Below are 13,790 nucleotides of genomic sequence, written 5' to 3'. Positions count from 1 at the left end.
GTAATCCTGTGTAGGAGAAAAAAAGTTGAGATATGTCAAAAACGTGTCCTATTTTAGCTCCCTTAAGACATTTTGTTTGCACCTTCGACAAAAAACACAACAGGTTTACATCAAACTAAGGCTGAGTTTGGAACTCTACTCAAAAAGCATGTTTTGTTTGGTTCAATGTAAATCCGTTCAGATGTTTTTTGATTTATTAGTATTTGAAAAAAGGTACCGGGTGGGCTTGAAAGGTTTAACACTTTTGTGTATTTTGTCAGTAGAAAAGCCATGTGTTGATTTGCTTAAAACTTTGACATTGTTTGAGGAATACACCTGACAATTGGCTGACACCCTCAAAATAAGTTGGGCAGAATGTGGTGTTGTATTTACCACATGTGGTAAATATCATTGGGCTGGGGTGAGGTATGTGGCATGTGTGGTGAATAAATCCGATTCGGAGTTTTCAACTTTAAAATGAATCAGAACATACCCCATCTGTATTTAATTCCACATGCAATGGCGTTACTGTGCTAAATAATTGAACTTAATTGAATTACACGATGACTGCTGCTGCCAGTATTGGCTTTATAAAAGCCTGTTGGGTTTATAAAGTGAATACTGGTACCAGATGAAACAACCTGGCACAGTGTGCCCCCCCCCCCCCGAACCCCTCAGGGAACAAAATACAGACCAGTGACAACAGAGGGCACTTTTCTGTGTGTATAAGTGCATTTGTTACGACAAAGCGCAGACGAGTAATGGCACCTCAGGCACCAATACCAGGGCTGCCTTCCAGAAAGTGCCCCTGGGGGCTCAATTGGTATGTGCCCCTGCTTTGTGCACCCCCAGGGCACTTTGGTATTACAGAGGGGCCGCAGACGGCAGTATGGCCTGTTATATAGAAAGGTACACTGTTCCAAAGAAACAATTAATAGATGCAGGGACGGAGAGTGTCAGGGATATCTATGATATCAGGAGAGCCCTCAAGCAGCCAAAGGGTGACAAGTATCATCACTGGGCTATCTCCTCGTCAGACCGGTGCTGCAATGTCTGGTGGACCATCCCGGCAATGGGGATGGTTCTAAACCGGAGGCAATTTGCCAGGAAGAGGTCTGAAACGAATACTGACTCAGAGGATAGAAAGGGTGTAAGTGTGTAGGAGAGAGTGAAAAGGTTAAAATTAGCTCTGTGCCTCAAACATCACTTTAATGAATCAGGGAAAAAGGCGCAGGCCAAGATTAAAAATAATCCAGAGTGTTGGAAGGAATAATGTCCCACTGAACTCTATGCGGAAGAAAAGGTAGTGTGCCTAATCCTGCTAATTTGTGGTCAACATGTTTCACTTTTTTTATGGGTCAATTGATGATCCTGCAACGCTTCGTCAGGACCCGGAAAACTACTACTCCTATTTAAATAAAAAAATACTAGAATGTCACTTACAAACTGCAGACAAGTTGTCAATGTCAGTTGGTCAATTAGTCGCCCATCCCACATTCGAGATTGAGCTTCCTAGGACCGCGCTAGCCACAACCAAGGAGGTATTATTGTTTCACCTCCTTGGTTTAACTGGAAACCTGCCCATACGCCGCGCGCCTGTAGACAGGCAGTATGGCCCCTTCTGTAGCACATAGAGCCTTGGCACGCATGTAGCGCCAGCGCTATCTCAAATGGGCATTCCCTCATCTGCATGGGGAAGTGGCCCCATGCAAATGTCAATATCTCTTTGCCTCTGCTCCCATGCCGTATTATGGACATGGGAGCAAAGGCAAAGAAGTTGTCAGGAGGTGCGCAACACAAATGTGGTGCACTATCAGTGTTCCCCTTGATGTCAGCCTCTGGAGAGTGACAAGGGGGTCCCATGGACCGCCCCCTGGCATCGGCTTGCATGCCGGTGCAGTCACTCACTGCACCCAGCTGCAAAGGGATCTCTAATCCCTCCTCAAAGTGGTGACGGGTTGCTGCCTGAACAGTGAAACACAGAGCGGCTTTCAAGCAGCCGCTCCGTATTCCACTTGAATGCGCTGCCCCAGTGCTGTACGAGTTTCTGGTTTCCCTGCGCATTCTCTGTAACAGAATGCACTTTTCCTGTTTGCGCACAGCGCATCTATTTAAAGGTGCTCTGTGATGCAAACCAGAAAAGTACGCCCTAAGGGCCAGATTTAACCAGTGCAGCGCCACTTTTCTTGCACCCTTTAGCGACCCCCTCACGCCACCATATGTGTGCCATATCTGAGATACGCTGCACCATGGCGGTAGTTAGGGAACTAGCGTCAAAAATGTTTACGCTAGTTCATAGCTTGCAGGATTAGCATACATTTTTTTTACGCTAATGCTGCAAAGCCCATTGAGGCCCATTGTAAACAATGGTGTGCCTCCTTTTAACACCTGCTCTGAGCCTGTGCTGCCTGCTGGGCGCAGTGCTTCCTGTCGATGTGGGTAAGTTTTAGGGTACAGGGTGGGGGTCATGTAGTATTTAGGACAGAGCAGGGTAGGTTTTAGGGTTCAGGGTGGGGGCAGGGGCAACAAGGTAGTTTTTAGGGCAGTTCAGGGTAGGTTTTAGGGTTCAGAGTGGGGGTCGGGGTAGTTTTTAGGACAGGGCAGGGTTACTTTTAGGGCTCAGGGTGGGGTGTTAGTGCTCAGGGCAGAGGCAGTTTTAAGTGCTTGGGCGGGGTGGAGTATGGTATCATGTGTAAGGGGGCAGGGCGGGGAGAATTTACCACACATGTTCCTTCACCAAACATGCTTTTACAACGAAATTTGTTGTAAAGGCATGCGTAGTAAAGACACGGTTGCTGTTGAGACCACGTTGTTAAGGCATGCATGATTTACGCATGTCTTGTTCCATCATTCAGCCCTCATACCAGTCTAGGGTGTCAAAGCACTTTACATCACACAGACATTACGCAGAGACAATCATCAGATGTGTGTAAATCTGTGTATAAGAAATGTTACATAAGACAGAGGACTACAAGATGTAGGTGTCACAGGTCATCCATACTGGTAGCAGGTATAGTTTAAGAGTGCTTTATCTGGAGAAGCGCAAACTCTGAATTTAAAACTTAACACCATGGTTTAATAATAAGAATTGATTTGCGTTCAAATTAACTTGTTTTGCAACATTAAGTTAATGAAAAAGTGAGGGGAAATCATAACGCTCTAATCTATACCTTGATGTTTGCATGCAACTCTTAAATGAATTAATTGCTCACTGCTATATATTCAGTTTTAATTTATAAATTGCAGGGGACAAAAAAAGGAGCTCTCTGATGTAGGAAGCTGGCCTAGTGTGTGGTGAGTACCCGTGGTATTATCACCTTATACCAGGCCCAGGTATCTCCTTATTAGTGATGTTTAGGCAGTGTCTAGAAGCCAGGCTCTCTAGAGGTAGCTGTGGATGAACAGCCAAGACTTATCTAGTAGACATGCAAAGATCATGCAATGCCACTGTAGTCACACAGCACTTACACACATGAAAGAAACACGTGTTATGAAAATAAAGGTTCCTTATTACAGTAACACAAACACTAAAACACTAGATAGGCAATACTCCAATAGGATGTAAGTAACAAACTATTATATTTACAGTATCAATCAGAAGTTGGCATAAAAAGCAATAGAAAACAGTGAAAAGCAATAGGCAATACTGAAGGCCTAGTGGGGACCAGACCATATACTAAAAAAGTGGAATGCGAAAGTCGAGTCCCCACCCAAGGAAGTGGAATCGGTAGAGGGGAGCTGGAGGAACTAGGAAACCCCAAAGGTAAGTACCAGGGTGCCCCCCAGCGACCAGGAGAAAAGAGGTAAGTTACTGGTTTTTCCCCAACCCACCTAAAGGACCTCAGAGAAGGATATTGCAAACGCAGACAAGACTGCAAGAAACCAGAGGTGGATCATGGAAGAGGAAGATCTGGAAAAGAAGGGGACCTATTCCAGTTTACGTTGGAGTGTCCGGTCGTGGCAGAAGCCACTTCCCACCCGTCTGTGGATGCAGAAGTTGGTCGACAGGGAGACGAAGATGGTCAGCAATACAGCACTGGAGCAGATGAAGCATTCCTAGGTGATGCAGTCGACGTCCCATGCTGGATGAAGAATTGCAGTCAGTCTGTGGTGTGAAAAACCCACCAACAAGCCTTGGCAAAGGCAAATGTTGCAGAAGAAGAAAAGTGGAGCTGCCGGGGACCAGCAAGGTTGAGGGGAACTCAACCCAAGGAGGGGAGTCCCAGGTGACCCTCAGCTAGGCATAGAGTCTGGAGAAGGAGAGGCAGCCCCCACAGAAGACCCACAGGCAAGGAGCCCAAGAGCTGCAGAGAGGCCCACGCAGCACACCTGAAGAGAGATCCCGTGTCGCAGGCGAAGCACGTAGAGGGCTATGCTTCACAGAGAAGAGTGATGGGGGCTACACAGAGCATGAAGATCCCTTGGAGGAGAGGTCAACAAGCCTGTGCATGGGGGTACTGTCCTGCATGGGAAGGCAAGGACCTACCTGCTCCAAAGTTGGACAACTGGTAGAGAGGACCAAGGAGACCACTCTAGACTACTATCCCTGATGCAAGATCCATGCAGTTCAGGAGGAGAGGAGATCGTAGCAGCCAGTTGTTGTTGCAGTTGGTGCCTGTGGATGCATGTAAGTGACTCCTTCACTCCAAGGAATTTTCCTTCTTTCTTCTCATGCAGACTGAAGACTTGCTGCCCTCAGAGGAAGCACAGCCCAGTAAATGTTGCAGTTGTTGGAAGGGGCCAGAGAAACAATGTTGCAGGGTGAAGCCGTCACTGGAACTGCAGATTGTAGGTTCCTGTGAAGTCCAGTTGCGGTTCCAGTGGCCAGAAGTTAAAGTAAACATTGCAGAGGAGTCCTGCTGGAATCTTGCACGTCGAATCTGAGGACCCACCCAAGAGGGAAACCCTAAATAGCCCAGAAAGGGGGATTGGTCACCTAGCAGGGTTGACCACCTAGTAGGGGGCTGTGACGTCACCTGCCTGACCTGGCACTCAGATGCTCACAGAGGCCTCTGCCCACCTTGGTTTCAACACAGCAGAATCAAGTGGCCACCTGGAGCAGCTCCGGGCACCAGCCCTGGGGTGGTGATGGACAGTGGAGTGGTTACGCCCATTTCCATTGTCCAGTTTCGTGCCAGAGTAGGGGCTGACATCCCTGAACTGGTACAGACTGGTTTATGCAAGGAGGGCACCAAATGTGCCCTTCACAGCATACCAGTAGCTTGGGGAGGCTACCCCTCCCAAGCCTTGTAACACCAATTTCCGAAGGGAGAGGGTGTTGCCTCCCTCTTCCAAAGGAAATCCTTTGTTCTGCCTTCCTGGGCATGATTTGCTCAAGCAGCAGAAGGAGGGCAGAAATCTGTCTGAGGGGTGGCAGCAGCATGGGCTGCCTGGAAAACCCCAGAAAACTGGTAGGAGCAATGCTGCGGATCCTCTAAGGAGATCCCAAAGTGCATGGAATCATACAATCAATACTGACAATAGTATTGGGGTATGATTCTGACATGTTTGATACCAAACATGCCCAGGTTTGGAGTTACCATTATGTAGCTGGACATAGGTAGTGGCCTATGTCCAGTATACACGTAAAATGGTGACCCCGCACTCACGAGGTCCGGGAAAATGGAGCTGGAGTTCGTGGGGGCACCTCTGATCCTGCAGAGTTGCCCTCACACACAGGTACTTGCACCCATCCCTCTGGGCTAGGAGGGTCTACCATTGGGGTGACTTACAGTGACCGGGTGCAAAAGGGTGTATGCACCTTTTCACGAAGGCTGCAATGGCAGGCCTGCAGTCACATTTTACATGGGCTCCTATGGGTAGCATAATACATAATACATGCTGCAGCCCATGGGGAACCCCTGATCCCCCAATGCCCTGGGTATCATATACTAGGGACTTATAAGGGGCACCAGTATGATAAATGTGGTGTGTGTGTGTGTGGTCCAAGCAACCAAATTTAATGGGAGAGAGCACTGGGGTCCTGATTAGCAGAATCCCAGTGAACACAGTCAAAAATGATTGACAACAGGCAAAAAGTGGGGGTAACCATGCCAAAAAGAGGGTACTTTCCTACATCTGACAAAACCAGTAACCCACTGACATATTCACATTATATGCACTTTGTGATCTGCATGTAGACGTTCTTACAGCAGGCATAGTAACCCTGTACGCTATGATGAGTCAAAACTTCCACTAGACAAAACTTCAATCTCTCTCTCCAGGAAGACCATTAATCACCGGAATTAACTTGAGATTTTTATTGTTGCCTGAAAACTGTTGGTGGCAAGGAACACTCAGCAGGTGCTTTTAAAGCCACAATATACGTGCAAACACAGCACCCACATCCTAAGTAAGCTCCCGGTGTGGTGGTACCTATTGCATCGCCCTAGAGCCGGCCCTGCTGACTTACCTGGCTCTGTCCATCTCTCAGGCCATCTGGTGCGTTCTGGGACCCATGCTGTGTGCTGGTCTCTCCGCTGTCTATCCAGCAGTGTCAGGCTCTGTTCCACCGCAGCCTGTGAAGTACTGTAAAGCCTGTGAGTTGCCACAATGCTGGCTTCGCATCTACAGGCCATTGGCAGGAAATGAGATTTACAGACAGCCCTTGGCCTTCAGAGTGGGCTGTCATAAATGCCAGGATGGCTGAGGGAGAGACAGGAGACCAGAATGTTGGGTCGGCAGGATGTCAACTTAGGGGACAATAATTAGCACTGGGGCAGGCAAGCTGAAGACAGAGGAGAGAAGAGAGTGAGAGAGAGAGAGGCGACAGAAACGGGGGCCCTAACAAACATTGTTGCATCAGCGCGCTAAAGCCTGCCCTGCTCATATTTCAGAGTAACTCAACAATAATGTATTTAAAAAGGGAGATACTCAGCAACACAACACTGTATTTAAAAAGAAGGGGAGATACTTGGAAATACTTTATTTAATTACCCAAACCTCCTAACCTCCTCAAGTCTTGCTGCTGTCTTCAGGGTTCGATCTTCAAGGGACAGGAAGGGTCAGGCTCAGGGGATGCAGACAGCAATCAACAAAGGGCCTCTCGTCTCCCTTTGTTCTCAGAAGTGCAGACTGAAGGCAGCTGATGATGGCAAGGTGAGAAGGAATCCCTTGTGTGCTGCAGCACAACAAAAGGGCAGAGGGCGAGTGTCCTGGAGGCAGGTCACAGGTCAAGTGCAGGGCCAGTATAGGTTGCGCTTTCACGCGCTAATGGCCCTGCGAATTACAGAAGAGAAGAGAAAATTCTTCTTCCCACCCCACCCTTGTCCCCTCTGTCCCCTCCACTCAAAAATCTGGAGGGGACATATCCCCTGCGTCCCCCACACTTCCTACGCCCATGGATCCACCCACAGGGTGTTGGACCAACTCTCCTCTGTGTGCACCTTGTAGGGCGCAGAAGACGGCAACCTTTCTAACATGGAGGTCATTTAGGGGTCACCAGGGGTCTCAGCTGCGACTCCTAGCTTGTCCCCTGTGAACCTTGGCACTGTCTTTGTGACCGCTGGCCTCAGAGGTGGCCAGATCAGTGCCAGGAAGACAGTATGGACGTCGGTTGGGACTCCGCTCTCTTTATTTCCTCACAATTGTTTTTTATTACACTAACAGTGAATAATTATTCACTATTAGTGTAATACAAAAAAAATACAGTTAGCTGGAATATAGCCTCCCCTGGCATCTGATGTAAGTAAAAAAATGCTTTTAAATGTATGTTGTGTGCGTGCTTGCAGGTGAGACCATGTTTACGTGAGAGAGAGAGGCTGTCTAAGTGTATATGTGTAAGCATTAGCTGAACTTTAATTTGAGTCTCCTGTGCTGTGAAAGCTGCATAGACAGCTAAGGAGACCTTCCCAGGGCGTCTGCTTCTTGAATGAAATGCAAATGTGCTCTACTAACTCATCTGCAAATGTAAAAGATGCTTGGGAGCAGCATTAAATGATCGAATCACTCAAAGCTTTGTGGGGACAAATATTTATTCTTTTTGAGGGGTAATGCAAAGAGTTAACAACTGCGCTGTGAAGTGTGTGTTTTTAATTGTAATTGTATTTCCACAGTGCTATCGAAGCATAAAGGGAGTGGTAAAAACAGCAAAGTTCATAGCCACGGCTAGTATGATTATGTGGGAGTGAGGAGCAAATTATGCAGCAAGGTTAACTAAATTATACCACAAAATAAGCCAGTGATGCTGCACGTTCAGTAACTATATTTTGCTATTTAGTCATTTTACTTACATTGATAACAAATACATCACAAACACTGTATAAAGTTCTCAGGCTTCTTAAGGAAGAAAAGTAATTCTCCTAAAAATATTAGTTTTGCTTTCATATAGGCTACTTTATTAACACCATGACATCAGATTTCAAGAGCCACTTGGTTCGTGTTACAAGACGTGTGCACGTTCTTTTGATGATTGCAGTAGTAAACGGGCCTACATGTGACAGTTGTAATAAAAGATGTGCCCTTTTTAGGGTCAAGCACGCGCAAGTGCTCTAGACCATGTTGTAATCTCTCTGTGGGCTTCTAACCACACCTGTGTCAGCCCGTCACTTTCATTAGTTTGTGGGCTTGCCTTTTAAAAATCGATTGATTCCATTTGTGAATGGCATGCATCCGTCATGCCTTTTCCGGTGTTCAGCCCTCCTCGAGGGCACCGGTAAACTACTGAAAACATACGAAGCTCTGTTTTTCAGCTGGTTTCTGGACTACTTTATCTTTTTGTTTCCTGCGCAGCGTGATCTCGCAGCGCAGAAGTTGAGCGCTTTGCATGACATCGACCCTGCTACATGGATAATTGCATTTTTGCCGGTAACATGTATAATTGAACTTCTGTTTCCTTTCTGTCTCCTTCACACTCATGGCAACCATCGGCTCGCATATGTGAAACTGTTTTACTTTTCATTATAAGTTTATGTGGCAAGAAAAGTCCGGTTAGGAGCTTACAACGCTAGTAGCTCTTACGCGAGCAAACGTGAGACCCGTTGCATTGCAAATGCTACTGCTTGGTCGGTCTGTTTTCGCATACGTTTTCATTTCGTTATGTTCAATCATCCTGTACGAGCCTCCACATTTCTTACCCAAGCTGCCAAGTTTTAGGCTTTTTTGTGTACGTTATTCCCACATTTTAAGTATGCTTATGTGTTTCCATTTCAATGCATTTTATGTGATACTGACTGAACTAATAAGACATTTGAGATACATTTCACGTTACCACCTACTTAATGTGCAATATAATTGTCTAGAAATGTTCTTAAAACAGCACCAATGTTCCAAAAGTAGATATTTAAAGTAAAATAAACTTTGTCAATCATCCCGCTCTTCATAATTTTATAGTGGGAAAAACAAAAGAGTTGACAGGGATTTTTCCCCCCTTTGTCAGAAATTGGTGTTTGGTGTTCAGATACAGACAATCGTCACCTTTCACAAAAACCTCTTTGATCGTAAGTCGTGGGTAACAAACATTACAACATGCGTATAAGCTATCCCTTTGTCCTTTCACCTGTTAAGGAAAAAGGTCACGTTAGTCAAAAGAATACACTACTTCACATCACTTAACATTTATTACACCTGTCTTCATCTGTATCCTCCTCTCCCCGTTTGCCTTTTGTGTCCTGGAGTGAAGTGAAACAGACCACAGGATAGTGGTTTCTCCAGGCCACGCTCCACCCCGTAAGGGTACAGAGGGGACCCCTTCAGGTTTCGTCATCATCTGATCCATCCAGTGCTGCGCAGGAGGCTTTGGATAATCTTCCGGCAGCACAGGGTCGATGTCTCCTTCCCTACTACCAGGCAGTTTCTGGAAAACAGACGAACATCTTTAGAACAGTATAGGAGCCTCCAGCAGTCCTGGTGGTCTGTGAGTGCGTGGGTCCCAGGGAACAAACCATAGATTACTGAGTCTGCGGTGATGCATGATGTTGGTATCCAGGCCCCAAGCTCCTTGCTTAGGGCCTTCAGCAGGTCCTGGGTGTAGGCGCATTCCTAGAAGAGTTGGTAGGATATCTCGACTGCGATGCATTCGCTCGGGCAGGACTTGTATCAATTGAGTCCTCTTGCATGCATGAAGGCTCTTACTGGCAGATCTCCCTGGATGGCCATCCATGCAATGTCCTTGTGGTGGTTGGTCAGGTGCTTGGAGGGGACGTTTTCACCACACGTGGTCCGCTATGGCATAGGGGAGGGTGCCGATCAGTTCGCTGATGTCCCTTGCATGGATCTGGCGTTGGAGGATCTTCAGAGTCCACTGGTTGGCAGACCAAACTCCTTGATGAACTTCTCCACTTCCTTGACGGGGATGGTGCGCTCAACTGATGAATGCAACTTGTGTTTAGGTCGAGCGCACAAGTGCTTTGACCTTTTGTAAGTATTGTGGGCTTGTAACCACGCCCACCTCACACCCATCACTTTCACTTGTTTGTGGACCTGCCTTTCAAAAATTCTTTATCATTGGTAAATGCTTTACATTTGGCCCTCCTTGAGGTGGTTTTGTTACCGCCTTGCAGACTGTCCTTGTTACATGGTTAATTGCACGATTGCTGATACGTTTGACTGAGAGTGAACTTCTTCTTTTTGTGTCTCTCCTTCGCGCTCATGGCGGCCATGGCGCTGTGAATCGGCTCACTTATGTCAACTGCTTTACTTTTCATTTTCATTTAAGTGGCAAGAAAAGTCCAGTTAGGAATTTACAATGCTAATAGCTCTAACTCGAGCAAAAGCGAGACCCATTACATTGCAAATGCTTGTTATGTTCTGTCCCTGGTTATGAGTTAGAGCTGGTCTTCAGCTTTGGGTTTACTCGGTATCCACATTTTCTCCTTTAGAAACATCTATTTCATTTGGGAAAGCCCTGCAGAACAGTAGTGTCCATTGCATAAATAATGATGTGTCTCGCATTGTAAGGCTGTAAACATTTCAGATACCGAGAACAGTGTCTCTGGTGCAACATGAATTTATGTGACTAAGCAACCAAATATTTTCATAACAAAAAAGGAACCACAATGCCCCAGTTTTTTTATTACATTTTAAAACGTAATGGCTTATTTGCCGGGTTCTTCTCCCCGTCCATCTGCTGGGGACATTAATACTGTCCGGTAGTGGCGGCCGCCAGCTTTGGGAGGGGGGCAGGCGGGGCACACACACACACAGACTCATTCTTTCAGACACGCATGCACGCTCATCCATTAACAACACTCATTCCATTCAAACATGCAGGCACGCACCAAACATTCATTTTACAAGATCACACTCATTCATTCTTTCACACACACACACACGCACGCACGCACATCCATTAACAACATTCATAACACTCAAACATGCACGCGCGCACCAAACATTCAATGTAAAACATAACACACATACATATACACACACACACTTACCTTTAGCCTCCAGGTCCCAGGAGGGTTGGGACTGCGGCCTTCCCTCATTGGCTGACCTGAGGTCAGCCAATGAGGGAAGGCAGCAGTCCCAGCCTCGTCACAAAGTGGGATGGGGTCAGTGAGACTGCTGACCCCACCCCACTCTGTGACTAAGTGTCACTGATTGACACTTACCCTGGGCGCTTCAGGGCTTAAACCTGAAGCGCCAGGGAGAGTGTCAATTGGTGATGCTTTCCTCGTCACCCAGGGGAGGGCCTCGAGGCACCTGTGCTGGGCCGAGGAGGTCACGGCCATAGGAGCTGTGATCTCCTCAGCCCAGCAAAGTTCAGCTCAGGCAGCCAGGAGTCTGCGCAAATCGCGCCTCTGCTCCTGGCTGCCTGACCTGAACATGAAGAGTGTCTGTCAGGCTGACCTTTGTTCAGCCTGACAGACCCTCTTCATGGGGTGGGGGAACGTGGCCCCTCCGCCCTAAAGGACGGGCCGCCACTGCTGTCCGGGCAAGAGTTTCTCCTAAGCACTAGTTTTACATCAGAGTTCAGCAACCACTAACGAAAAGTTAACTACTGCAAAGAATTTACCATGCTGTCTGCTTGTGCTGCCTGCAGCTGTAGCAGCAAGGTATAGGACCTCTGCTTTAGTGTCGTGCTGCCTGCAGCTGTAGCAGCAAGGGATAGGACCTCTGCTTTAGTGTCCTGCTGCCTGCAGCTGTAGCAGCAAGGGATACGACCTCTGCTTTAGTGTTGTGCTGCCTGCAGCTGTAGCAATAAGGTATTGGACCTCTGATTTAGTACCATGATGTCTGCTTGTGCTGCCTACAGCTGTAGCAGCAAGGTATAGGACCTCTGTAGCAGCAAGGTATAGGACCTCTGCTTTAGTGTTGTGCTGCCTGCATCTGTAACAGCAAGGGATAGGACTTCTGCTTTAGTGTTTTGCTGCCTGCAGCTGTAGCAACAAGGTATAGGACCTCTGATTTAGTACCATGCTGTCTGCTTGTGCTGCCTGCAGCTGTAGCAGCAAGGTATAGGACCTCTGTAGCAGCAAGGTATAGGACCTCTGCTTTAGTGTTTTGCTGCCTGCAGCTGTAGCAGCAAGGGATAGGACCTCTGCTTTAGTGTCGTGCTGCCTGCAGCTGTAGCAGCAAGGGATAGGACCTCTGCTTTAGTGTTGTGCTGCCTGCAGCTGTAGCAACAAGGTATAGGACCTCTGATTTAGTACCATGCTGTCTGCTTGCGCTGCCTGCAGCTGTAGCAGCAAAGTATAGGACCTCTGCTTTAGTGTCGTGCTGCCTGCAGTTGTAGCAGCAAGGGATACGACCTCTGCTTTAGTGTTGTGCTGCCTGCAGCTGTAACAGCAAGGGATAAGACCTCTGCTTTAGTGTTGTGCTGCCTGCAGCTGTAGAAACAAGGTATAGGACCTCTGATTTAGTACCATGCTGTCTGCTTGTGCTGCCTACAGCTGTAGCAGCAAGGTATAGGATCTCTGTAGCAGCAAGGTATAGGACCTCTGTTTTAGTGTCGTGCTGCCTGCAGCTGTAGCAGCAAGGGATAGGACCTATGCTTTAGTGTTGTGCTGCCTGCAGCTGTAGCAACAAGATATAGGACCTCTGATTTAGTACCATGGTGTCTGCTTGTGCTACCTGCAGCTGTAGCAGCAAGGTATAGGACCTCTGTAGCAGCAAGGTATAGGACCTCTGCTTCAGTGTTGTGCTGCCTGCAGCTGTAGCAGCAAGGTATAGGACCTCTGCTTTAGTGTTGTGCTGCCTGCAGCTGTAGTAGCAAAGGTATAGGGTCTCTGCTTTACTGTCATGCTGCCTCTAGCTGTAGCAGCAAGGTATAGGATCTCTGTCTTAGTACCATGCTGCCTGCAGAGTCCTGCTCAGTGGTTCCCATTTCTGTGCATCTAGGCCCCCCTCAAAGGCCAGCACTCTGAATATCCAGGCCCAGAAGGACAGAGTGGAGATGTTGGCGGTGGAGTGGGTTTGGGTACTGAGCAGCTGAAGGTAGTGAAGTTGAGGACAGAGAGGCTCCTACTCATATACTATATATAATTGAAATCTAGTTTTCAACGTAAACTCATTGTTCTTTGCATTGTAGTTGCAGTGACTAAGCCGTTGATCCAGCATGAAGGATCCTCCCTTGAAGTTTCTGAAGGAGCCACAGTGAATCTCACATGCTCTGCGGAAGGCTCACCTCCGATTACTTATAGATGGTTCAAGAGGGACCAGGCACCTGGAAGCGGCACAGTCTTTCAGTCAGGAATTTCGCTCCTTATCAACAACTTTCAAGCATCTCATTCTGGGACTTACTATTGTGAAGCTGAAAACCGCATCCCCGCAAAGACAACACAGCAAAGTGAAGAAGTGCATCTAAGTGTCAGAGGTCAGTAATTTAATACATGGGGTGCATATGTTGAAAAAGAAGTAGGGGCCAGATG

General features: G+C 47.4%; 1 protein-coding gene across 8 annotated transcripts in view; it reads left to right on the top strand.

The window, feature by feature from the left end:
• The window catches only part of LOC138261381 (V-set and immunoglobulin domain-containing protein 4-like), a 206,715-nt gene that overhangs the window by 29,665 nt on the left and 163,260 nt on the right, over nucleotides 1–13,790 (top strand). For all 8 annotated transcript variants that reach the window (XM_069210314.1, XM_069210339.1, XM_069210294.1 and 5 more), the window contains exon 3: nucleotides 13,451–13,735. In XM_069210314.1, the coding sequence (XP_069066415.1) occupies nucleotides 13,451–13,735 (285 nt within the window). The remainder of the gene's footprint in view (nucleotides 1–13,450; nucleotides 13,736–13,790) is intronic.

Source organism: Pleurodeles waltl, chromosome 2_1 (assembly GCF_031143425.1).
Source record: "Pleurodeles waltl isolate 20211129_DDA chromosome 2_1, aPleWal1.hap1.20221129, whole genome shotgun sequence".
In the NCBI taxonomy this organism is placed as follows: Eukaryota; Metazoa; Chordata; class Amphibia; order Caudata; family Salamandridae; genus Pleurodeles; species Pleurodeles waltl.
This window is presented reverse-complemented; position numbering and strand designations above follow the sequence as displayed.